The sequence below is a fragment of the Schistocerca nitens genome, chromosome 4 (genome assembly GCF_023898315.1).
Source record: "Schistocerca nitens isolate TAMUIC-IGC-003100 chromosome 4, iqSchNite1.1, whole genome shotgun sequence".
Classification (NCBI taxonomy): Eukaryota; Metazoa; Arthropoda; class Insecta; order Orthoptera; family Acrididae; genus Schistocerca; species Schistocerca nitens.
The window spans coordinates 800,277,291-800,301,433 of NC_064617.1; the positions used below are offsets into that span (position 1 = coordinate 800,277,291).

At 40.8% G+C, this 24,143-nt stretch overlaps 1 protein-coding gene across 5 annotated transcripts in view; it reads left to right on the plus strand.

Moving 5' to 3' along the window:
* Nucleotides 1-24,143, plus strand: part of LOC126253204 (inositol polyphosphate-5-phosphatase A) — a 373,218-nt gene that overhangs the window by 96,354 nt on the left and 252,721 nt on the right. For all 5 annotated transcript variants that reach the window (XM_049954379.1, XM_049954380.1, XM_049954376.1 and 2 more), the window contains one exon: nt 13,023-13,126. In XM_049954379.1, coding sequence (XP_049810336.1) covers nt 13,023-13,126 — 104 coding nt within the window. The remainder of the gene's footprint in view (nt 1-13,022; nt 13,127-24,143) is intronic.

A 24,143-nucleotide genomic window follows, 5' to 3' on the forward strand; every position in this document is an offset into this window, starting at 1 on the left:
AGGAGGGAGTCTTTGATTATTCCCTTATCTGCTTGCTACCTGTCTTTGACATAGTGGGGAGTCTGTGTATCCCCTTCAACTTGAGACAGTTTCTTCCTGGGAGTCTTAGGTTCAAGTCCCTTTAATTCCCTCCACTTGTCTTCAGGAAGCCATTCTTTCCCTTCCTTTTTCCTCTGTTCCCTGAGTAATTTCCTCCTCTGGGCCCCAGACAAGCCTTTGATCTTAATCTGATCTAGCTTCTTGGTTACAGTTCCCACTTCTGGCTCAGGTCTAGACCCTGATTCAGTAGTTGGAATGCCTCCCATCGGTACTGACCCTGATGTTTTGATATCTGAGGTCTTAATTTGCCCCTCAGTTTGTTTTTCTTTGTTTTCTTTAGTTTTGTCCATATTGGTCCCACGAGATTTGGGGATGTACAAGGTCCACACCACAAATACCCCGTGCAGTGTAAGGCTACTTACTCAGGGAGGTTGCCCGGTATCTCTGAGGCTCCATTTACGACACATCTTCCCATGTGCCACACACCCCGTGGCATGGATCGCATCACACCTTGGATGTGATCAGGGAGTTAGGTAGGACTAGGAGTGGATAGGGACAATGGGACATTGTGCGACACTCTTAGTCTGATCCATCGCGAGAGGCCTTTTGGCAGTAGGTCCTCTACCTTCGGCATAGACCTCAGCTTGATGCGGATACGCAAGCCTCTCCACCCGCACGGACAGTACTTTGTCAAGGTGGTGTCCCCCAGAGAGGACAAATTAAGATAGATTGCTACTCATCACAGAGATGGGCATTGAGGGGCAGACAGATGCCCAGAGACAAGGGTGGCATATCTCTCTCTCTCTCTCTCTCTCTCTCTCTCTCTCTCTCTCGTTTGTGTGTGTGTGTGTGTGTGTGTGTGTGTGTGTGTTCTTTCAGTATCTGGAGCGGTCTGTAACTGATCGTATAATCTGGCTTTAATTGTACTTTTAATTTTCCTGTCTTCATTTATGATGTGATGAGTAGCAATTGATACTAATTCATATTATTTTTAATCCATTCCAGATTTTTCCATTGTTTGTCCTTGTTGCTTACCTGGAAAATGGTATACTTTTGTCTTTTTAAATAAATTCTAAATTTGTCTCTGTTTTCTCTGTTCGCTTGCCATTCAAAATTGGCTTAACAGTTTCTTTGTCTGTTTCAATTTTAGTTGTATCTGGCTTTTGTCAAGGGCATATTCTTCAGAAATCCTACTCTTTAGCTACTAATTTTTGCAAATTATTGAATTTAAAGGAAGGTTTGTGAAATTGGAATAGTAGTGAAATAACATCAAATTGGATATAGTAGGGTAATCAGTGGTTCAGTGAAAAAATGGAGGCCAAGTAGAATTAAAAATCAGAATATATGTTTTAATACAAAGGAGCAAATCAGAGTGGAAATTTAGGTGTCAGCTGTATCATAAACAAGAAATTAAAGACAGTGCTATAAATACTGATGAAACCTCTAGCATAATAGGAAGCCTTGTTTTAAAAATAAAGTTATTCCATGGAATTCATCAAAGTCTGTTCTCAAATGGGTTTGCATTCTCCTGGGATGTACAAGTCATCTAAAGAGAGTTAAAGAAAGTGACAAGTGCCTGAAAATTCTGTAACAAGATGAAATGGTAGTAGTGTATCTTATTGACAATGTAAGGGAAAAAACTAGAGTTGGGTGTATTCCAGAAATGAAAAGTTAAAGATTAGTGGTGTTTGCCGAGAAGAAGAATAATCCCTTTTGTCTTGACATCTCCTTCCAGAAAAATAAATAAATAAAATTGGTAGCTATATACTCCTCCTATAGTTGATTGTCGTCATTGACCACGTGTGTGTCGTGTGCTACAATAATGTTATTTATGCTGGTTTGTGGTAAGGACTGCTTCATTGCCACTTCTGATAAAGGCTGCTTCGGCACCAATAGTTGCTGTAGGGTGAACAGTTGTAAGAGATGACCATTGGTCAGGGAGGCCAAGCACATCCGTCTTGACATTTACCACGTCAAAGGGTTGATTAAATCCAGTAGTTACATTCCTGTGACGCAGATCACTTAGAAACTCAACATCTCCATCATTAATGCAATGAGTATTGAGCACAGCACTTTACTCTGTTTAAAGATCACTGCATGTTACAAATCAGTTGAAGCGGATGTTGAATCACACAGATGGAGAAATGTGATTATAGTGCATCCTCCCCCCCCCCCCCAACCAAACGATGTTGATGAGAAAGTGCTTGCCACACGAAATGTAAGTAAAAATGAATATAGGCATGAAAACATCGCGGCAAACTAAATTACATTCTAGAAGATAGGTTAACTCCCAGCAAAAAACTTTCTCATCAACATCGTTTGGTTGCAGATGACAAGCTACCTGTAATAATTAACACACAAGTGATCTGGAAAATTCATGCTCACCAAATGTAAAGGTATTTACAAAAAGAAACAATCTATTGTTTGAACTAAACATCCACATAATTTCATAATCATTTAGCAAAAATGTTCACATCACAGAATAAAAAGAAACAAAAAATGTTTGGGTACTGAGAGAAAATGGTGTTTTGCATAACTGGCGGACGTCACATCCAACAGTGCAATTTAATGTGTTACATAGTTTGGGCCAAAGTAAAGAGGAAGGATTTCAGAATCACAGGGGTAGAGAAAGTATACTGCAGACTGGCATAGTTGAAGAAACACTTCATGAAATCTCATTATATAGATTTCCTAAATTGATACTTTGTGGATCTACTGTTTTATTACTGGAGGTGCCCAGCAGATATTGTAATTGTGGCTTCATATGTACATTACACATTTCTTTTGCTGTTAATGAAATAAAGTAACAGTTCTCTTGTAGATATTATTTATTCAACAGGCATAAAGAGTTGGCAGTGCAGTGTGCTGTCAACAGCACTTGCTCTTTTCATTTATGTTGCAAATACTTTCAATATTGTTACATAGCCACTATACAGTCTCTGCAGTATCAGTAGCTGTCTACCTTGTCACACAAATATCTTCCTGGTAGTGTCTTTCAGGAACATGCTTCAATCACTTTTCTCTGTTTTTTCATATTTCCTCAATATCAGACACCTATTGCTTTGCATAATTTCTACCAATTTGTCGTTTACTCTTCCTCCTCCTTCTGCTTTGTCTTCTTCTAACTGTATAGCACAGGGCTGAATAATACATTGAAAGCTGTGCCACTGGAATTCTGCAACAATTCATCAAACAGAATATGACCATATTATAAATTAAAATCTAGCATACTTTGGCAATTTTGAGTTATTCTCTCTCATATTTTCTCGGTATGATTATGTGCTCCCGGCATTCAGCTGAGCAGTTGTTTCCATTTTATACATACTATTTCGATAACCAGCTTAGCCTTCTTGTGGTGCTGCAAGTTACTGATATGTGTACTCACTGCCTGGACTCCAGCCAGATAGAAATGAAATATGATAAGAGTAGTATTGTGATATAAATACCAAGTTTCTGGGACTGCTTAGTTAAGCAGCCTATTGAAATACAGATATTGGAAAACATGATAAACGGGGACTGAGGTTTCATTTTAAAAAAGGCTTTGAGATATGGCACTAATTTTATTAAGATCTCATTGGCCATCACATCTGCCAGAATTGGAAATTGCTGGAGAAAATGTTCATTTCATAGAATGCCAGTATGGACTGTGAAAACCAAAGGAGAATCAAAGGACATTTTGTCCCGCAAGAGTTGATCTTATGGTCTTCTATAAATAGTGGCATGAGACTAACAGTATTTCAATTTGGTTGCAGTTCAGACAGTGAGTACACGGAATAGCATAACTGACAGCAACTGAAGATGGTTATTGAGTTGGTCAATGAAATTTTGTGCAAAAAAAGAAAAAATGAAACAGTAACACTGATGTACACAGAGAAGTACTACATTAGTTTTAAGATAACATTTCTGAATCATTTAAGAACTGTGAAAAACTGAATGCAAGAAGTATTTTGAAGTGTCATACACTGATCAGCTAGAACATTATGATCACTAACCTGCTTCAGATATAAACTCGTCCTGGTGTTAGCAGTGACACTTGACTAGGAATGACTGCTAGCCATACATGCACGGTACATGTAGTATCAGTGAGTGTGCTGTCCATGAATGGTGAATGTGTGCAATCTGAGTCTGACAGAGGGCAGATTGTGATGGTCCAGAGGCTTGGCATGAGCATTTCAGAAACTGCACGACTCGTCGAGTGTTCCAGGAGTGATGTGGTGAGTGTCTAAAATACAGAGCGAAACCAAGATGAAACCATGTTCGGATAGTGTGGAATTGGGCTGCCACCCTTCATCACAAATATCTGACATCGTAGGCTGGTCAGACTAGTGAAACAGGACATGTGGCGAACTAACATAAAAATTTAATGCTGAGCAGAGTGCAAGTGTGTCTGAGCACACAATGTACCTAACTCTCCTAATGATGAGCCTCTGCAGCTGATAACCCACGCATCTACAAATGTTAGCACCTCAACATTGGCAACTATGAATGAAATGGGTACATGACCATCAGCATTGGATGCTGGCACAGTGGCAGCACATTCCATAATCTGATGAATCCTGATACATTTTTCATCAAGCTGATGGGTGTGTGTGAATCCATTGTCTTCCAGGGGAACAACTCATTGACACCTGTGTTGTGCGATGGAGAACCATTAGCAGCAGCTCCGTTGTGCTCTGGGGAACATTCACGTGGGCGTCCATGGCTCCAGAGGAGCTCGTGCAAGGCGCCATGATGGCCTAGGAGTCTCGTACGCTGGTTGCAGACCCCATGAATACTTTCATGACAATCATGTTTCCCAATGGCAGTGGCATTTTTCAATGAGATAATGCACCATATCACGAGGCCAGGAGTGTTATGGAGCAGTTCGAGGAACTCAGTGGTGGGTTCCAATTGCTGTGCTGGCCTTCCAACAAGCCAGATCTGAATCCAAACAAACACATCTAGAATGTGATTGAACACCGTGTCAGAAATCACCACCCCACCCTCCCTCCCTCCTTCCCTGGAATTTACAGGAATTAGGTGGCTTGCATTTGCAGCTGTGGTGCTGGCCTCCTCCAGCAACCTACAAAGGCCTCATTGCTTCCATGCCATGTTGCATCGCCACTGTTATCCGTGCCAGATTTGGACATACCGACTATTAGGTACGTGGTCATAATGTTCTGGCTAATCAGTGTATGGTGGTTCTAGTGTATGCTAAGTTTGATGCTGCAAGACTCTGTTCTACATGGGTGACTTGATACGTAATGTAATGATGTCTCAAAGATACATAAAGACTAATGAGCACCCTGTGTTGCCCATATATGTATTTATTCCAACCTTCTATAAGTCCATCTCCTCCCACCCCCTTCACTCTCAATGTTATCACCTTTCGCCTATAGGAGGTTGGTGGTTCTTACCCTACAGTATTTCTTTCCAGAAAGTAAGTAGTATATGGGCCAAGTTTGGTTGAGATCAGTTGAGGGGTATAGGTGATGCTTTTTACCTGTAACTTTGCCAACTCCCACACATCTCACATAATTTTGCATATATTTAACATATTTCGCACATATTTGTATTCGTAGTTCACGTGTATCTGTAGTGAATTATGCTGTGCAGTTTCGTTTTCATGCATCTCAATGTTCATGATGACATACCTCCTGAACTGTGTGTCGTACAATGATGTAATTTTGTAGTTACATTCAACGGCTTACTTGGATACTGACGGTGAAATATTTTTTGAATAGAGTTAGTAGCAAAGAAGCAATAAATTTAAATGTCATGCATGATGTGGCAGTTTCTCACGCATCTCAGTGTTTGGACTCATTATCTCCAGACGAGTATGCCGTAAAATGATGTAATTTTGTAGGTACATTAAGTGGCATACGTGGATACTGTCTGCAAAATGGGTTGTAAATGCAGTTAGCAGTAAAGGAATAATAAATTAAAACAACATTCTTGATACATTAGTTTTACTGCGAGAACAGCAAAAATGTAGTGAGTGATAAACTTTCTTCCTTTCATCATTATGTGGGGGCTGTCAGAGACAGTTTCATAAAGGTTTGAAATTATGTCTAAAATTTGTTGAAAGTCACTAAGTCATCTCTTTCTCAACTACTGGACAAATGAAGCCTGAGTATTCATGCATCATGGGCTCACTTCTTTTTCACCCCCACCCCTTTGATAGGTGGGTAGTTCTTACCCTTACAGCAGCTCTTTCCATGCAGTAAGAGATACATGTACAAAGTTTGGTTGAATTCAGTCCAGTGGTTTAGGAGGAGATGTGCAACACACATACATCCAATTTTATAATATGTATGGATCCTATGGAAATCAACTTCAATATCTAGATTGAAGAAATGATCAAAACTTTCAAATGCTGTCTAGTGATGAAGGAAACTGTGCTATTGTTCCTTGAAATAAAAGTTCATGATAGAGACATTACGGACACGTTGTGACAAAAACCATTTGTAGCTGCAGTTCTGCACTAACCAGTGGAAGTTTATGGAACAAGTGTAACATGATGAAAACAGGTGCAATTTGGTATAGCAAGAACAGAAGAGATAAGAGCTGTCAGGGTGGCCAGGCACGGTCACATCAGATGACAATGTTTGCCATGTCAGAGGGTTGATTAAAGTTGATCGCCACGTCAGTGTAAAGCAGACTGCATAGAAACTCAACATCTTCATTGATTGTGTGGTGGATACGATGCACAACATATTGGATTGCTGGAGAAGTGTTCTGTCTGAGTAGTGTGGCAACCCTATGATGATAACTAATGAGGTTCCCTCTCTTCACTTAATGCAGTATCGGGCACAGAGTTTTCCATTTCTGCTGTCTTATAGAAGATTTGTGACTTTACATTTTGAACTACCCTCGTAAGGTTGCTGTAATAGAGTTGGACATAAAATGGCAAAACCCCTAAAATAATTGCCGGCCGCGGTGGTCTTGTGGTTCGAGGCGCTGCAGTCCGGAACCGTGTGACTGCTACGGTCGCAGGTTCAAATCCTGCCTCGGGCGTGGATGTGTGTGATGTCCTTAGGTTAGTTAGGTTTAAGTAGTTCTAAGTTCTAGGGGACTGATGACCTAAGATGTTAAGTCCCATAGTGCTCAGAGCCATTTGAACCCTAAAATAATTAGTCAAAATGTAAGAAGGCATGTCCCTTTCATTGATTCTTGTACATTTTACATTCTGAAACTGATGTGTCCTTTGTAAGTGCTGTACTTCATCAATGCCAACAACACTGCCTCGAATATAGTATTTAAAGTAAATCCTCTTGACATAGAACATTTTGTACATAGCAGAGAAGACTTTGCTTGAGGGCCTACATGAAACAACCAAAAGCTTTTTATAAATATACAACATGAAATCACATCCAAATAAAACTGTTTGGAAAAAAGTTATAAAAGCAGTATTTCATGTTGGACTTTTGATTAATCATTAGGTTTTGAATCACTCCCAGAAATGTTTACAATTCCAACAGTCACATTTTTAAAGCCATTACAAAGAGGATTCTTTCGAAATGTTGTCTCATATTTGTGTGTTTCATCTGCGAGGCTCTGTAGACGTTAATTACGTAAAGCAATTGGAAAAAACTAGTGAAATTTCTGGTGATGGAGTGCTGTGGCTATGAATACAAATTCTTTGAACTGTAAATATTTGGCTGTAACAATCTCACTGTGTTGTGCAACTACAATAATCCTGAGTTTGTCACCACCATTTTGTCTTTCAATACTCAAGCTACAATTTTCTAAAGAATTATTGTCAGTTGACACATTGTCGAATTATTCTACTTTTAAATCGCTTACTTCACATTTTGTCTCATGACTCACATTGAAAACTGCCCCAGTTTCATTGCCATTAAGATGAGTGCAGTTTGATGGAAATATTATAGATGGTGGTTTCCGCTCCAGTCACTGCAAGGTAGAAATAATGAGCCATGAGATGCCGTCGACACATTGAGGCACTCGTGCTGCGCTATGAATTTTTAAACCATGGAATTTATGAAGATAACTGAGTGGACCAAAAAGACTGGAGCTGAAGAAACTCAGTGCCACTGGACGGACTATACATGGCTTATTATGTTAGCATGAAAATGAACATAATCCAGAACTCACCTCTCATGATGTTTCCTTTCTCAGTTTGCTGCCAGAACTATCAAACATGGGTTATTAAACAAACTTTGTAAATCAGTATTGAGTGGAGAGAGTACACAATGAAATGGGAGATATATTGGGAGACAAGTTTGGCAGAGCATTAAAAGACCTCAGTCAAAACAAGACCATGGAGTAGATGACAGTCCCTGAGACTTTTTGAGATCCTTAAGAGAGCCAGCCATGACCAATCTGCTCCACCTGGCTTGCAAGATAAGAGATGGCGAAGTACCAGCAGACTTAAAGAAGAACGTAATAATTTCAGTTCCAAAGAAGGCGGATGCTGAATATCAGTTTAATATGTTCTGGTTGCAAAATACTGACACAGATTATTTATAGAAGAAGTGCAAAAACTGTCAGGGACGATCAGTTTGGGTTCCAGAGGAATGAAAGAAAACACGAGGTAATACTGGCTCTAAGACATGTATTAGAGCATACATTGTAGAAACACAAACTTATGTTTATAGCATTTATGGATTCAGAGAAAGCTTTTGATTATGTCAAGTGGACCATATTCTTTGTAACAATATTATGAAAAGGAAAGTTGCTGCTCACCATATAGCAGAGATGCTGAGTCGCAGATAGGCACAATGAAAAGACTCTCACAATTAAAGCTTTCCGCCATAAGGCCTTCATCTACAACAGACGTCAGTTGCACACGCAAGTTGCACACACTCGCACTGCCAGTGTGGTTTCAGTTGTCTGAGACTGCAGTTGTCAGCCGTGTGTGTGTGTGTGTGTGTGTGTGTGTGTGTGTGTGTGTGTGTGTGTGTCTGACGTCTGTTGTTGACAAAGGCCTTAATGGCTGAAAGCTTTAATTGTGAGAGTCTTTTCATTGTGCATATGTGCGACTCAGCGTGTACTATATTCTTTGAAATTTGCCTGATGGTAAGAAGAAAGTGCATTTTTTTTTCAATTACTTTGTGTTATATGTTTGATTAAATTCAAAAACAAGAACATAAATACAAACAGACGAAACTTTTATAGAGTAAGCTTTGCTTCTTAGTGCTAGATATTGAACTACTTGTTAACACTGTGCGGAGTGTTAAAAGAAAGGAATGAAAGAAAAAAAGAGAATGTGATCATACTAATTCTTACTACACCCCTTCATTTCTATATGTAGCAGGGATAAAATGCAGGGAGTGAAAGATTACCTGCAACTAGTAGAGAAACCAGCCCAGAGTTGTAAGAGTTGAAGGACATGAAAGGCAAGCAGTAATTCAGAAGGGTTGTGAAACAGGGTTTTAGCCTATCTCCAATGTTATTCAATGTGAACATCAAGTAAGCAGTAAAGGAAATCAAGAGAAATTTGGAAAGGGAATTAAAGTTAAGGGAGAAGAAATGAAAGCTTTGCAGTTTGCTGAAAACTTTTTAGTCTGTCAGAGACAGTGAAGGACTTGGAATAGCAATTGAACAGAATGGATAGTGTTTTGATAAGAGGGGAGCTAGATAAGAATATGAGACATTAAAAGCAGTAGATGAGTTTTTTACTTGGGTAGCAAACTAGCTGAAATGACAGAAGTGAAAACTATATAAAATGCACACTGGCAATAGCAAGAAAAGTGTTCCTGAAGAAGAGAAACATTTTAACATACAACATAAATTTGAATATTATGAAGTCTTTTCTGAAAGTATTTCTCTGAAATGTAGTGGATAAATAGTACAGACAAGAAGGGAGTAGTAGATTTTGAAAAGTGGTGATATCAAAGAATGTAGTTCTGTAGATTATATGGGATAACTAATGAAGAGATACTGAACTGAATTGGGAATAAAAGTAATTTATGATATAATTCGACCAAATGAAGGGACTGTTTGACAAGACACATCCTGAGGCATCAAGTGAGAAAGAAGGGGTATTTAAAATTGTGGTGGGAGTTCATGGCATGAATACAGTAAGCAGTTTCAAATGCATGTAGGTTTCAATACTTCTGCAGAGACGTGCAGAGGATAGACTAGTTTAGAGCTGCATCAAACTAGTCTTCAGACTGAAGGCCATGAAAGCAATGGAAAATAAGTATATTTCATTATCCAAAGTACATGATTTATGTTTATTCAGTATAATTTATAAACTCTGTGATACAAGATCCAATTTTGGATAAGTGTTGCATTCTCAATAAGAATTTGAGGTGAAACTGAATCTATACTCCACAAAATGCTTGTCTTCTTGATGCAGAAATAAATTTTTTAACACTAAACATTGTTAAAGGGAGATTTCAGTAGTCAGAGTGCCAACTGGATATATAGAGGAATATGGTTAGGATGAATGATCTCCATGTAAATACTAACGGCTAAATCTCTAGACCTTTATGTGAGGGAAACTCAGATCTGTCAGAAGTTAATAATTTATTTACGAACGCTTTTTCGTGATACAAGGAATTTGTGTCCTGGTTGTCTGTGTCAGAAACATTGTCCATCCTTCTCATTTGTGTAACTAGAGTGCCCATAAGCCAAGATGTATCCATACAGCAAATTAGGAGTCAACCAAACGAAGCAGATACAATTACTTGAAGTTCAACACTAAAGTTGTATAGAGTATCCCGCTTTACACTGAACAAAAATTATCTATAGAATACCACGGAATAGTATATCTCTACCTTCATTTCTCATCTTCCAACTATAGTTAATGGAGACCATAAAGAAAGGAGAAAATGGTGACTGAAAATGTGGATTTCGCTAGCTGCAGTAACTGGGAAGTTCAACTCAAAATCACAAATACTGTTCATTCAAACAGGACTGGAATATGAAATCACACAAGTAAACTTGAAATTTTAGTGACAGTAAGATGAATTATTCAGTGTTGAATTGAGAAAATTTATTGCCTTTTTAAAATTGTTTCTACTAAAATTAATCACAAAGTTCTTCCTAAAGAGGTTTGATTCTGTCCCCTTTCTCTTCTCTTTGCATACTATTGAACACTGCCATATAAATTTGTCAACATAGGCAATTACGCAGTAGCTGAGATTGAGAAGAGAGAACTTGAACTTGAGACTTGGATAATATAAGTACATTTTATAATTTAATGGAATCATTGACTGAACTCACTGTTAATCAGAGTTAAGTTCATTTCATTTGAATAATCACATCATCGATAATTAACTCAGCCTTGGCATTATCTGATAAAAAAGTAAACACAAAAAAATACACACAATTTGGGTCAAGGCAACAATCTGAACCACCCTAAAAATTTTGAGGTCAAGAAACAGTGTTCCATGTCCATATAATTAAAATAAATGTTCACCTAAAGTGGTATGAGTTTCAGCTCAGAATGCACAACAACCTGGTGTACCACCTACAAAAAACATTAGTAATCAGCAAAAGCTTATATTAGTGTGGTATTCCAAATTAGAACATCCCACACAAGAATCGAGTAGCTGGTATGTAACTGTAACAGTACATGTACCAATGCATTGTAGCAGTGGAGTCCCAAAGCAAACACTGAACATGTTCTCAACTACCAATTTAGAATGGGATCTTTTAATTATTGTTGCACTTCCTCAAATTTTCCTATAGATAAACCTTAGTAACAGTAAATAATATTAATTAAGCTACTAGTGACTCTCCACTGCTAAAATGAAAGGTGAGGAGATTGGAATACAAACACCTGTCTAACCATCCAGCTTAGGTTTTCCATGGATTTCTTAAATCTCCTCAGGCAAATTCTGAGATAGTGCAAGAAACCAGCTGTGGCCTTGTTTAAGCAACTACCTTTGTCCAATCAAAGTAGGCCTTACTGGTCCATCAGTCGTCAACATCAACAAAATGTTACTTCAGCCTTCTTTCACAAGTGATGTTGCCCTTCACAGTCAGTTCCATTCATTGAAGTAGTGTTTGAGTATGTTGCTGGCTATGGGCTGGTTGCCCCGGGTTCCTGAGCTGGGGACTGGTAAGCGGCATCAGTCCTCTGTTGCCATAAACTTCGGGCTTACTTCAGCTACAGCCACACGGCGCAGTGGTGAAATGTTGTATGTTTCAGAGAACGGAGACCTTGGCTTCACCGGCTGGATGCGAGGAAGTACAAACCTCTATTAAAAAAAAAACCTTAACCTCAAAGCGTGTTATGTGCTGAGATGAATGGCTGTTGAGGTAAAATAGTCTATAACGGGCAAGTTCTGGGGCACCTGCTGCCCCTCAGTTGTAGAAGGCTTGCTGAGGCATGCAGGGCTCTGCCTGGGTCGATAGTTGTTTCCCTAGCATCTCATGGGATCGCTACGGAATGGTCTCATCAAACTACTACTACTACTGACAGTATGGGTGTACCATCAGGTAGTACCTACACCCACTCGTCAAAGAGAGCTTGGTTAGTCAGTCCTCCCGATAAGAAGTCTGACTCGTAGTAACAGGGTATTAGTATGCCATAACACTTTCATTGTAATCAAGCGAACAGGGGGAACCTTTAAGAAGATCTCCCCTTTCTATACCCACAAGGCATTGGAAGGTATTGCTGGGTCTCTAAAACGTGTCAGGCGACTTCGTAATGGAACACGTCTAGTTGAAACTGCTAATTCAAACCAAGTATCTAAACTTCTGGGATGTAAGGCCTTAAGGAGGTTGATTTGCATAACACCCTTAATTTCAGTAAGAGTATGATTACCTGCTCTAATATAACAGAGATGGACCCCGCAGAGTTACGTGAAGAATGGAAAATATGGGCATTGCAGAAGTGCAGAACCCCCCCCCCCACACACACACACCAAGCTTGTTCTGTTTTTGATAACCTTGTCATATACCTTCCTTTCTTCCTTCATAATACAGTAAATAAGCTTCATTACATGCAGAATTCATCTTCACTAGAAGTAGTTATCAAAGTTTTGTTTGTTTTTTATATTTATGGTGAACTGTTCTACTTTTTTCAGATCTAACATTTGTGACTGTCAAAGGAAAGGACATTCATTCTGGAAACATTGAAGCAGTTAGCACAAAAGAAAAATCAAAATTTCCTCAAGATTTTTTCCCTGAGGTAACGTATCCTATAAAAAATTAATAATTATGAATATGAAATGTATCATAACATCCCCTGTCATAGATGAATTTCAAACTGTCTTAGAACTGAGATTTTGTTGTGTGAAGAAAATAGTAAATGGGAAATATGGTAGGTATGTGAACTCCAAAATACAGTGCATTTCAAAAAGTATGATCTGATTTCAAAACTCCATATTTATTCATAAAAACATACTACAAACATGGGATGGAACACAATATACTCAGAAAGTCTTAGTTTTAACTCTGTGATCACAAATGCTTGTGCATCCACCAGCAGCAGCACTTGGGGAGCTCAAGCATCCACCTTACGTACTGCCACAATAGTCCTGGTATATCCTGTTGTCGAGTATTGCTCGGCTGTCTGGCATTCGAGCACTCATACTGAGAAAATCAACATCCATTTGAATGAGTGTATGAGGATAATAACGGGTACTATTAAATCCATCCCAGTCCCTTGGCTGCATACTCTAAGCAATATCCCACCTCCACAATTGAGAAGGCAAGAAGCAGCAGCAAGAGAGTGGTCAAAAATTCATGACTCAGATTACCCACAGAATCTACCAATCCATGATGTTTTGAACGAAATACCATCAACCCGCTTAAAGTCACGGAAGCCTATATGGGTTAATACACAAGAACATTAACCTGACATCAAGGAACAATGTCAGCACTTTTGGAATGATTCTGGAATTAATAAACAAGGTATCCAAGCTCCTACTCTGGAATTACCGGGCTTTGACCTGAAGAGATGTACCTGGACTAAATTAAACCGTATCAGAACGGGCCATGCAAGATGCAATGCATATAAGTACAAGTGGGGTCTATGTGACTCACCAATGTGTGACTGTGGAGCACCAGAACAGAAAGTCTGCCATACTATTGAGGAACGCCCCTTAAGAAGATACGCCGGACCTACCGTATTTACTCGAATTTAAGCCGCACTCGAATCTAAGCCGCACCTGAAAAATGAGACTCGAAATCGAGGAAAAAAAATTTTCCCGAATCTAAGCCGCACCTGAAATCTGAGACTCGAAATTCAAGGGGAGAGAAAAGTTTTAGGCCGCACTTCCAAATCGAAACAAAGTTGGTCCATTGTAATATGAGACACAATTTAGGTTGAATGAATGACGATACAGCTCTAGTAGTTTGGTTCGAGTCGTAAGCTTAGCAGTTAAGCTTTACCAGGTAGCCGTTGTTATGCGTCAGGCGCTCAGTCCGTATTTATACGGGTACCCTTCCTTTTTCACGTGCTTCGTCTGGTTTGAATTGATTGCTTATTTTTCTTTGATCTGACAAGTGCAGTTCTCTTTGTTATAGGTGTTTTCGTCACTCAGAGCTGAAAATGCATTACTGTACTGTGTCATGCATTGTTTGTCGCATTCTGAAAATGAGGGTTTACGGCCTGTCGCTGCTCGCGGCATGGCTTGCTTTTGTGCACGCTACCGCCGCTTACAATTAAAAAAAAAACAAAGAGAGGAATCGTCTCATTAGCGAAACAATGGCAAGAGACTGCTATTCGTTGCTATGTACACTGCTGCTTTCTTTGATAATGATCAACAAGAACCAAATAATAGACTGTGTATGATAGAAGATGTTCTGAACGAGAATTTAGCGAAAATTTTTTCCGTTTGAAAATCGTTGCAGACGCCTCTTTAGTACATTACATTATGCACAGAAATTAGTCATCTTAGATTTAAAAATCTAATCAATTGCCGTGCTTCATTTCTGACTGTATCACTATTAGGCATAAAAATAATATGAATGTAAACATGACATGGTATGTATATTCTTCCGCGTCTGCTGTTGTCTCACTCTAGTTTCGTAGTTTATTAGGCGGACAGGATTTAAATGAGATAGCAGCAAACACGAAAGAATACATGGCAAAATGTTTATATTCGTATTATTCTTATGGTGAAGAGAATATTGCATGTGATTCACAATTCATAAAAGTTCTTATTAGCAACCATTTCTTCTCACAGTTAGGAAAAAATTCAGAAAGCAGAGCTGGCCATATTGACAAATATCCCAAACAGTCTTGCCAGTCGGATTTTCGTAGTACATTGAAATGCTGCTACGTTCGAAGAGGAACAATACGGAATTTGTATTTACTTCGTTGGATAATGTGTGAAAACGCAGTGGTCAAAACTCGGGGCGGAGAAAAAAAAGCTCGTCTTCCACCTTTTTTTTTTTATTTATTTACTGACGCAGAGGTTTTGGTGCTAGTATTTGTCTTTGTGCCTGCGAAGCATGCCTGCGTAGCGCTACATATATTCGACGACAGAAATTAGTTGTGGCTGCACCTACCAACATTTTTCAGAACTTCCGCTTACTTTGCACTCGATTCTAAGCCGCAGGCTTAGATTCGAGTAAATACGGTATCTCTGAGGTTATATATGTGAAACCCTCTGTTTTGGATTGGCAGTGCAATCTACATATTGAGCTTTAAATATATGAATGAGTTTCTAGTCAGGCTTGCCAAACTTTTAACGTGTAGTTAGTCTGTCTTGAGTGTTTGTACTTTATCCTTTTGTGCTATTGCTTGTTTTTTTACACATGTACTATTTACACATTGTTTTGTTTTATACATTTTGTTTACATATTGTTGTACATGTATAAAATATTGTCGCTGTATTGCCATACACAAAATGAAATAAATGACTAATTTATATATCATCTAGATGTTGTTCGTGGTGCTGCTGGTGGTGGTGGATGTGTAGAGCATTTGTAATAGCATAGCTCAAACTTAAAGGTTTTGTTAGAATTTCTCAATTCATCCCTTAATTTGTAGTAAGTTCTTATCAATAAGTATGGAGTTTTGAAATCAAGTCATTCTTTTTGAAACACTCTGTCCTAGATCAGTAGTCGCAACAGCGTTATATGAAATGGTAATTGTGACATACAGTAGTATAGTTTCTAAAACAGTAAAAATATAAAATAATGATGTGGCAGAGGGGGTAGTCACTTTGGCCAAAAAAAAAAAAAAAAAAAAACGTAATTTAGGAGTAAAGAAGGCCACTCACCGAATAGTGAAATAGTGGAAGTGTTGAATCATCAAAAGGCAGAGGAAAAGGATGAAAACTTTGCTAGCTTTCGTACAAAAATCTTTCAGGTGGAGAACATACATACGCGCATGCTGTGTCCCCCCCCCTCCCCTCCCCTCCTCTACACCGCTCCTTCAGCCCCCGCCATGCATCCCACACATGCACATGCACCTACATTGTGCTGCGGATTTTTTTATGTCATTCCCACCTGCCCACCTGAATCGTACCGTCCTTTGCCAATCTTTTTCTGGCTATCTGGAGAAAATCTTCCTAGCCTCCCAAGACCCCACACCCCGTGAGTACTTCACGTTCAGCCCCTGGGGGGCTTACCCCTCTTCGGCGGGTTCTTGCCTGGCTACCATGGGGCCCCAGCCTTCACAGCATTTTTCCCTCCCATGCTGCATGTCTGTTCTCTTGTTACCCTCGGGGAAAATGTCTGGGCTGTTTTTGGAAATGTATTCTGCATTTTCGGTAGTCAGTATCAGAATACTCTCCACTGTTCCTTTTTTCTTTCTTCGTTCATCTTCTCATATCCTTCCTCTGCTTCAGCATTTGAGGTTCTTGTTCTGCCCCCTGTGTGCTCCTGAAGGCCAGCCCACGCACCTGACACACAACAGGTTACAGGGTAACGTGTAATTCCCAGGCCCGGGTCGACAGGTATGGTTCACACATACCCCTTGGTACAGACTGCTACCGTATCAAATTGCCGATTGGACTCTGTCAGGCGTTGGGGAGGTGTGAACAATCACCTGAGGATGGTGCACCCCCTTGTAAAGGGGTCCCCCAGTTGGAAGGAGCGCGCCATCGGAGATGCTGGGAATCATGGGGGATTTTCTCGCAATGAGTCAATCATCTTCGCAATCAACATCTACAAAATGTAAATGGTATGAGGCTTAAGATTCAAAGACTCTCCCAGTTGCACCAATATTCCTCGTAGTTTCATGTACTGAAGACTGTCAGTCCTTCGCTACGTGAAATCCATTTATTATTCAGAAAGGTGTTGATGCAATTTTTGCTGGCCCTGTGAAATCCTGCGCTAGTGTACGCTACGGCACTTTGCTGATCTCAAGCACAACTACTGCCTGCAGATTTGCTCCTCCATGGATACCCTGTTCATGTCGAGGTCCATCGAATGCTGAAATCTTCCTGTGATGTTATTTACACTAGGCTGCTCGGTGGTCTGACCAAGACAGAAATCCAAATGTACCTCTCTGATCAGGGTGTCATTGCTGTCCATCAGGGGATGAAGAAAGTAGATGCCTCCTTAGTGCCCACATGCACTCTTTCTCACTTTTGATAGAGTGGTACTTGTCAAAGATCAAAGCTGGTTATGAAGTTATCATAGTTAGACCGTCAGTTCCGAACCCAACATGCTGCTACCAGTGCCATCATTACAGCCACACTCGCGAGGTCTGTCGACACATGTCTAATGTGTAACCTGTGGTATGGTTGCTCACGAGGGCGATTGTCTGCCTCCTCCCTGCTGCGTCATCTGCAATGGTGACCCGTGTCACCATCTCCCGTGATTGTCCTGTGTATGTCAGTGAACAGGCTGTCCAGGAGATCTGGGTGAAGGAAAAAGTGCCTTACCTGGATGCTCGCGAGTTGTTGGCTAGTTGGAAACCGTGTGATCTACCATCTGGCACCTACAGTACTGTTCTTGCTACATCTCGCTTGATGAAGGACATGACCACGCAGAAATTAGGCTTCAAAATTTAACACCGCAGTTGTGAAATCACCCAGTGTCATGGTAGCATCCCCGTCTCCTCCTTCAGCTGTGCAACACCCCACCAAACTATCGCCTCCAAGGCTGCAGTCCTTGTACCTAGCCCACTACTTGTTATATTCCCTCCAATGGTCTCTGTGTTGCTGTCCGTCAGGAGGTGGTGCCACTTTGGCATCGCTACTGGTCCTCCTCTCATGGGAACAAGCTCCAGGTTATTGAGCCTCTCCCAGTGGCTTGGAAGACCACCTCTCGGCCCTCTCACCCCGAGATCGTTTTCACTGGGTTACCTATTCTACATCTACATTCATACTCCGCAAGCCACCCAACGGTGTGTGGCGGAGGGCACTTTACGTGCCACTGTCATTACCTCCCTTTCCTGTTCCAGTCGCGTATGGTTCGCGGGAAGAACGACTGTCTGAAAGCCTCCGTGCGCACTCTAATCTCTCTAATTTTACATTCGTGATCTCCTCGGGAGGTATAAGTAGGGGGAAGCAATATACTCGATACCTCATCCAGAAACGCACCCTCTCGAAACCTGGCGAGCAAGCTACACCGCGATGCAGAGCGCCTCTCTTGCAGAGTCTGCCACTTGAGTTTATTAAACATCTCCGTAACGCTATCACGGTTACCAAATAACCCTGTGACGAAACGCGCCGCTCTTCTTTGGATCTTCTCTATCTCCTCCGTCAACCCGATCTGGTACGGATCCCACACTGATGAGCAATACTCAAGTATAGGTCGAACGAGTGTTTTGTAAGCCACCTCCTTTGTTGCTGGACTACATTTTCTAAGCACTCTCCCAATAAATCTCAACCTGGTACCCGCCTTACCAACAATTAATTTTATATGATCATTCCACTTCAAATCGTTCCGCGTCTCTTTAGTCATCGTCATTTGTCAAGTGGTGCTCCTCCTCCAGTTTGTGCACAACTTTTGACTGCCCGCCATTTCCTGACAGAATGCACTTTTTTAACCACTTAGTATTTGCCATCTGAGTTATTGGCCATTTTAGTGAACGATGTGCGGGCTGTCAACAGTGTTTTACTTTTTATCCATAGTAGCCATATGGCGAAGACAATTTAATTTTTATTTCTGGACCTCCATTCCTCTATGGCATATTTTATTGACCTTTCTCCACATCCCTGTTTTTAGCTGTCTTCTCCTCCGTCGATGGGGATTGACGTGTAGTCATTTTTAACTCCTCTCTTTGTCATCATGTTACACAATTTAGACATGGCTGTGCATGACCCTAGTTGTTCTTGTTCCCTAAAACAAAACAAAACTTCATTAAAGATAACTTCATGACTTGAACCCAGCACCAAGACACCGTATCCTCATTCCTCCAAAGTGTCAACACCTTCTTTCCCATCAGTGTAACCTCGTTTGATTCCCGGCTGGGTCGGAGATTTTCTCCGCTCAGGGACTGGCTGTTGTGCTGTTGTCCTAATCATCATTATTTCATCACCATCGACGTGCAGATCGCCGAAGTGCTGTCAACTCGAAAGACCTGCACCCAGCGAACGGTCTACCCGACAGGAGGCTCTAGCCACATGACATCTACTAGCCCAATAAGCTATGTACATGGACATTGACCTCGACCTCTCTGTTGGTACCATCCATACTTCTGTACATATCGAGCCCACTAGCCACCAACAGTACCTGCATTCTGACAGTTGGCACCTAGTCCATACCAAAAACTTGCTCCCATCCATCTGTGGATGGCATATCTGCAATGATAATTCCATTGCTCAGCATGCTTTCATCGAGTGAGGTGGAACAATGGCTAGCACACTGGACTCGCATTCAGGAGGTGGACAGTTTGAGCCCGTGTCCATCCTGATTTAGGTTTTCCGTGATTTCCCTAAATCATTTCAGGCAAATGCCGGGATGGTTCCTTTGAAAGGGAATGGCCAGTTTTCTCCCCTATCCTTTCGTAATCTGATGGAACCCATGAGCATGCTGTTTGGTCCCCTCCCCAAAATCGACCAACCCACCAGCTTGCTTTCACTGACAGGCTGTGGTCCTCAAACTTAGTCAACAAACAGATTTCCTGTGCCATATCCTCAGACTCCATTAATCCTTCCACCATCCCCAAGAACCAGTTGCAAAAGAACACTCATCTCATGACCTAATATCTCAGACTAGAGCAACTGTACTATGTCCTTTGCCAGGGCTTTGATTATCTATTATCATGCCTAGAAATGAGGGACATCCTCCCCATGATCCTTCCCATCCCTCCTAAAGTGAAATTATGTTACTCACCCAGCTATACAACAACCTGGTCCATCCCTATGCCACTATCTCTCCCAACTTCTTGCCGCAGGGGTCATATCCTTGTGGTAAGAGAAGGTGCAAGACCTGCCCAATTCATCCACCCAGGACATCCTGCTCTAGTCATGTCACATGCTTATCTTATCCCATCAGAAGCAACACCACTTGTGAAATCAGCCATGCCATATACCAGCTCTGCTGCAATTTCTGCGTTATGTAGACATGACTACGACAAACCAGCTGTTTACTATAATGAATGGCTGCTATGCAACTTGTGCCATCTGGATCCCCTCCCCCCAGCACCAGCTTTTCTTAACTATGCAGATGGGAGTTATCCTCATAGTGCTTCCTTCACTCCCATAATATTCCTGGCCTCAATCTTGGCAAACCGACTTCATGCATGCACTCTCCCCCTCTATCTCCCATTTCTGTGTCCTGTCAGGGGCTGTATGAACTCACCGGCTTCAGTGCCCATGTGTTGCATCCACTCCTGTGCCCGTGCTGCCTCTCCCTCCTGCATTCTTATCCTGCACACATGCTGCCTTCTTCCAAGCTGCCAGCTATCTCCCCCAACCCCTTCTCCCACTTCCCACCTCTTTCTCCCTGTACCTCTCCACATGCCGAACTGCAATCCTAGCATTGTGTGTTCCACCTGTACAGTGTAGCTGCACAAGTGTGTGTGTGTGTGTGTGTGTGTGTGTGTGTGTGTGTGTGTGTGTGTGTGTCTCCTCTACCTCTGAAGGATTCATATATGAACTGTCAAAGTTTTCATTCTTTTTTGTGTGCCTGCCAATGACTCAACACTTTTACTGTTGTGAGTGATCTCCTTCACTTTCAAATTATTTACATTTGTCAGAAGTTTCCTCACATATTTATGAAAGGAAATAGGTTGATATGTGAAAATGTAAACAGAGAGGAGTTAAGAGACCTTAAAAATAAAATAAAATGAATTATGTATGGTAGGAATAGTAGCATGGGAGAAAAACAGCGAAAAGGAAAACTGTATTAAAGAGATTGCAAAGAGTGGGGAAAGGGTCAAGAAAACATATGAGAAGAAGCGTAATCTATGGAAATTGTAACACTCCGTTATATTCCTATTATAGCCCGTTCGTTCGGAATCTGAATAGCAGCCCAAATAAATAATTAATTAATGTGACTGTGTACCTAATGGGGCTGGCAATCGGATTGGACTGCTACGGAGTTGTTACATTCCATTTTGTCCTTCTCAAATGCTGTAATAATGAAATGTCTGGTGGCAAGAGAGCAACAACACAGCTTCACTAATCAAGACCTATATTCATCTCAAAAACACAAAAATAAGGAGACAGCCACTGCCTTCGTCATACACTGTTAATAACGGCTAATCTCAGCACAGGTTTCCTCGTTATTCATAATCGTCACACGCAAAATCCAATCACTGTAATCCAACACTGTAATCCAGATAATGCCGGCGCGGTAGACGCGGAATCTCAATAACGGCACATAAATATCACTGATCACACTTGCAATTAAACTTCTTCACTTTCCCGTATAATACTAACACAAAGGGGTTAAACCGCGGCGATGGCCACTCCCTTTGTCGGTAATTTGTATCAACAACTGCTGGCTTCTGCACAGCTCTCCGCCCGCCTTGCGGGAACCTACAACCCACACTCTCTCAACTCTCCTCTCGCTCTCGCGACCCAACACACTATCGATAGCTGCCCTGTCGACCTGTGCTGATGCAAACTTAGTAGTAAGGGCCTGCGGACCCCTTACATCCCCGCCCTCGAAAACTTCTTTAGAGCCGCAGGCGAAAAAGAATCAGCAAGGGAATTAAACATTGCTACATTTGAACAAAACATACAGTGTAAATAATGAAAGAAATTACAATTCATCAAAGTAATCCCTCGACTCCGGTAGTGGGCTGCCTCCACAATAATTCTTACAAAAGGTTATTACATCACATAAATATGACATTGTCCAAATTACAATTTTTTATCAAGCAGCAATAGTCCTCTCTAGTCCAATATTGAATGAAACACACAACATACACTCAAAAATTATTACCTAAACACGACATGTGAATTACTATACTACAAATTAGTTGTTACCGATTTTATATTCCTTCTCAGATAATCTTCGATATGAAATATGCAATTCTAATTATAATACATCACTAAACACAATGTAAATAAACATTTCCTTTTTCAAATGTCCTTTTAACAACTAAATGTTCTAAACATGTCCTGCCCAACTACATCAAGGAGCTTGAACACTCTTAGTTCAGACATTTGCCCTAATCGAGTTCCTCTTCCTCATCTGGGTTATCTCTGCTCTCGTGTGAGTAGTACCTTTTTATGTTCTCCACATGCTCCTTACCATGCACTCTCTTTGTCCGTGCATATTCCACCTCCACAGTGTTAGGATGACCAATTTTTATAATCCTGTACGGTCCCTTATAAACATGGTTAAACTTATGTATTTCAGAGTTTATTTTCTTTGATTTAGCATGAACCTTTACTAATACCAAGTCTCCCACTCGGTAAGTTATCGGTTTCACTAGCTTGTCGTGTCTTTCCTGTCTTTTCCTAGCCTTCTCCTTCATACTTAATTCCACTAGCTCCAATTTCCTTTCCCAGGTCAATGAACTTCCTGGTGGATAGACTACCAACTCACGAAAAATACTATCGGGTTCTTGATTGAGCAATACTTCACATGGTGCAAACCCTGTAGAATCATGTGGGAGGTGATTCCTAACCCGTTCAAATTCTTCCAGATATTCTTTCCATGAACCATGCTTCCTATGACAGTAGGTTCGGCACAAACGGTTCAATTCCTTCATTGTTCGTTCTGCTGGGTTAGAAGCTGGCCTATACTTAGAAATGGCAATTTGCTCTATTCCGTGCTCATTTAGCATCTCTGTCCACTCCTTTGACCTGAACTGTGACCCATTATCACTCAAAATTCGCTTAGGAATACACACCTTTTGAAAATAGTCTTTCTCAAAATGGTTAATGATGGCTCTACTAGTAGCTTTCTTCAATGGGTAAAATTTTATGTACTTGGAAACCAGTTCTTCCACTACTAAGATTTGTGTGTAATTCCCTCGTGAGGCAGGAAGTGGCCCAAAGAGATCCACTGCAACTATGTCTTTAATTGCTGTTGGTACAATTGGATGCATATATCCTTTGTGCTGTACTGTAGTCGTTTTAGATTTTTGACAGGTGTCACACGTACTCAGTATTTTACGTATACGCCTTCCCATGTTGTTGAAAGCACAATCCAACTTCAACTTTTCCAGACACTTCTTCGGTCCATAATGCGCATTACTATAGTGCGTATACCAAATTAATTTTTCTACCACATGCTCAGGCACACAGAGTTTCCAGTTATCCTCACTCTCCCTGTTTCTTTTATAAAGTATCCCATTGTGAATATAATAAAATGTGCGAATTCTTTCCTCTCCTGCACACCTGTATTTGTCTTTAATTTCTCGTCCTCGTTCTGTTCCCTGCGCACATTCTTTAGGAACTTCCTTATGAATTCTTCATATTGTACTCCCTTCATCAGGTTAATTCTAACTCCTTCTCCCTCTGGCCTGTCCACCAACATTCCTCTTGAGTCAGCTGGTAATCTTGACAAAGCGTCAGGTATTATGTGTGTTGCTCCTGGTTCATAAATTATCTCGAAGTCATAGTCCTGTAATGCCAGGGCCCATCGCGTTAGTCTGCTATGCCTCAATTTGCTTGTAGTCAGAAATGTAAGGGCCTTATGGTCAGTCACGACTTTAACGTGCCTCCCGGCCAAATAATACCGGAAACGCTTAAACCCCCACACAATTGCCAATGCTTCCCTTTCAGTAATTGAATATTTCCTCTCCCAGGCATTTAAACTTCTGCTACCGAATACTATTGTTCTTACACTCTCACCATTTCCGCTCCTCTCTATTTGGTACAAATGTATTCCTAGTCCAT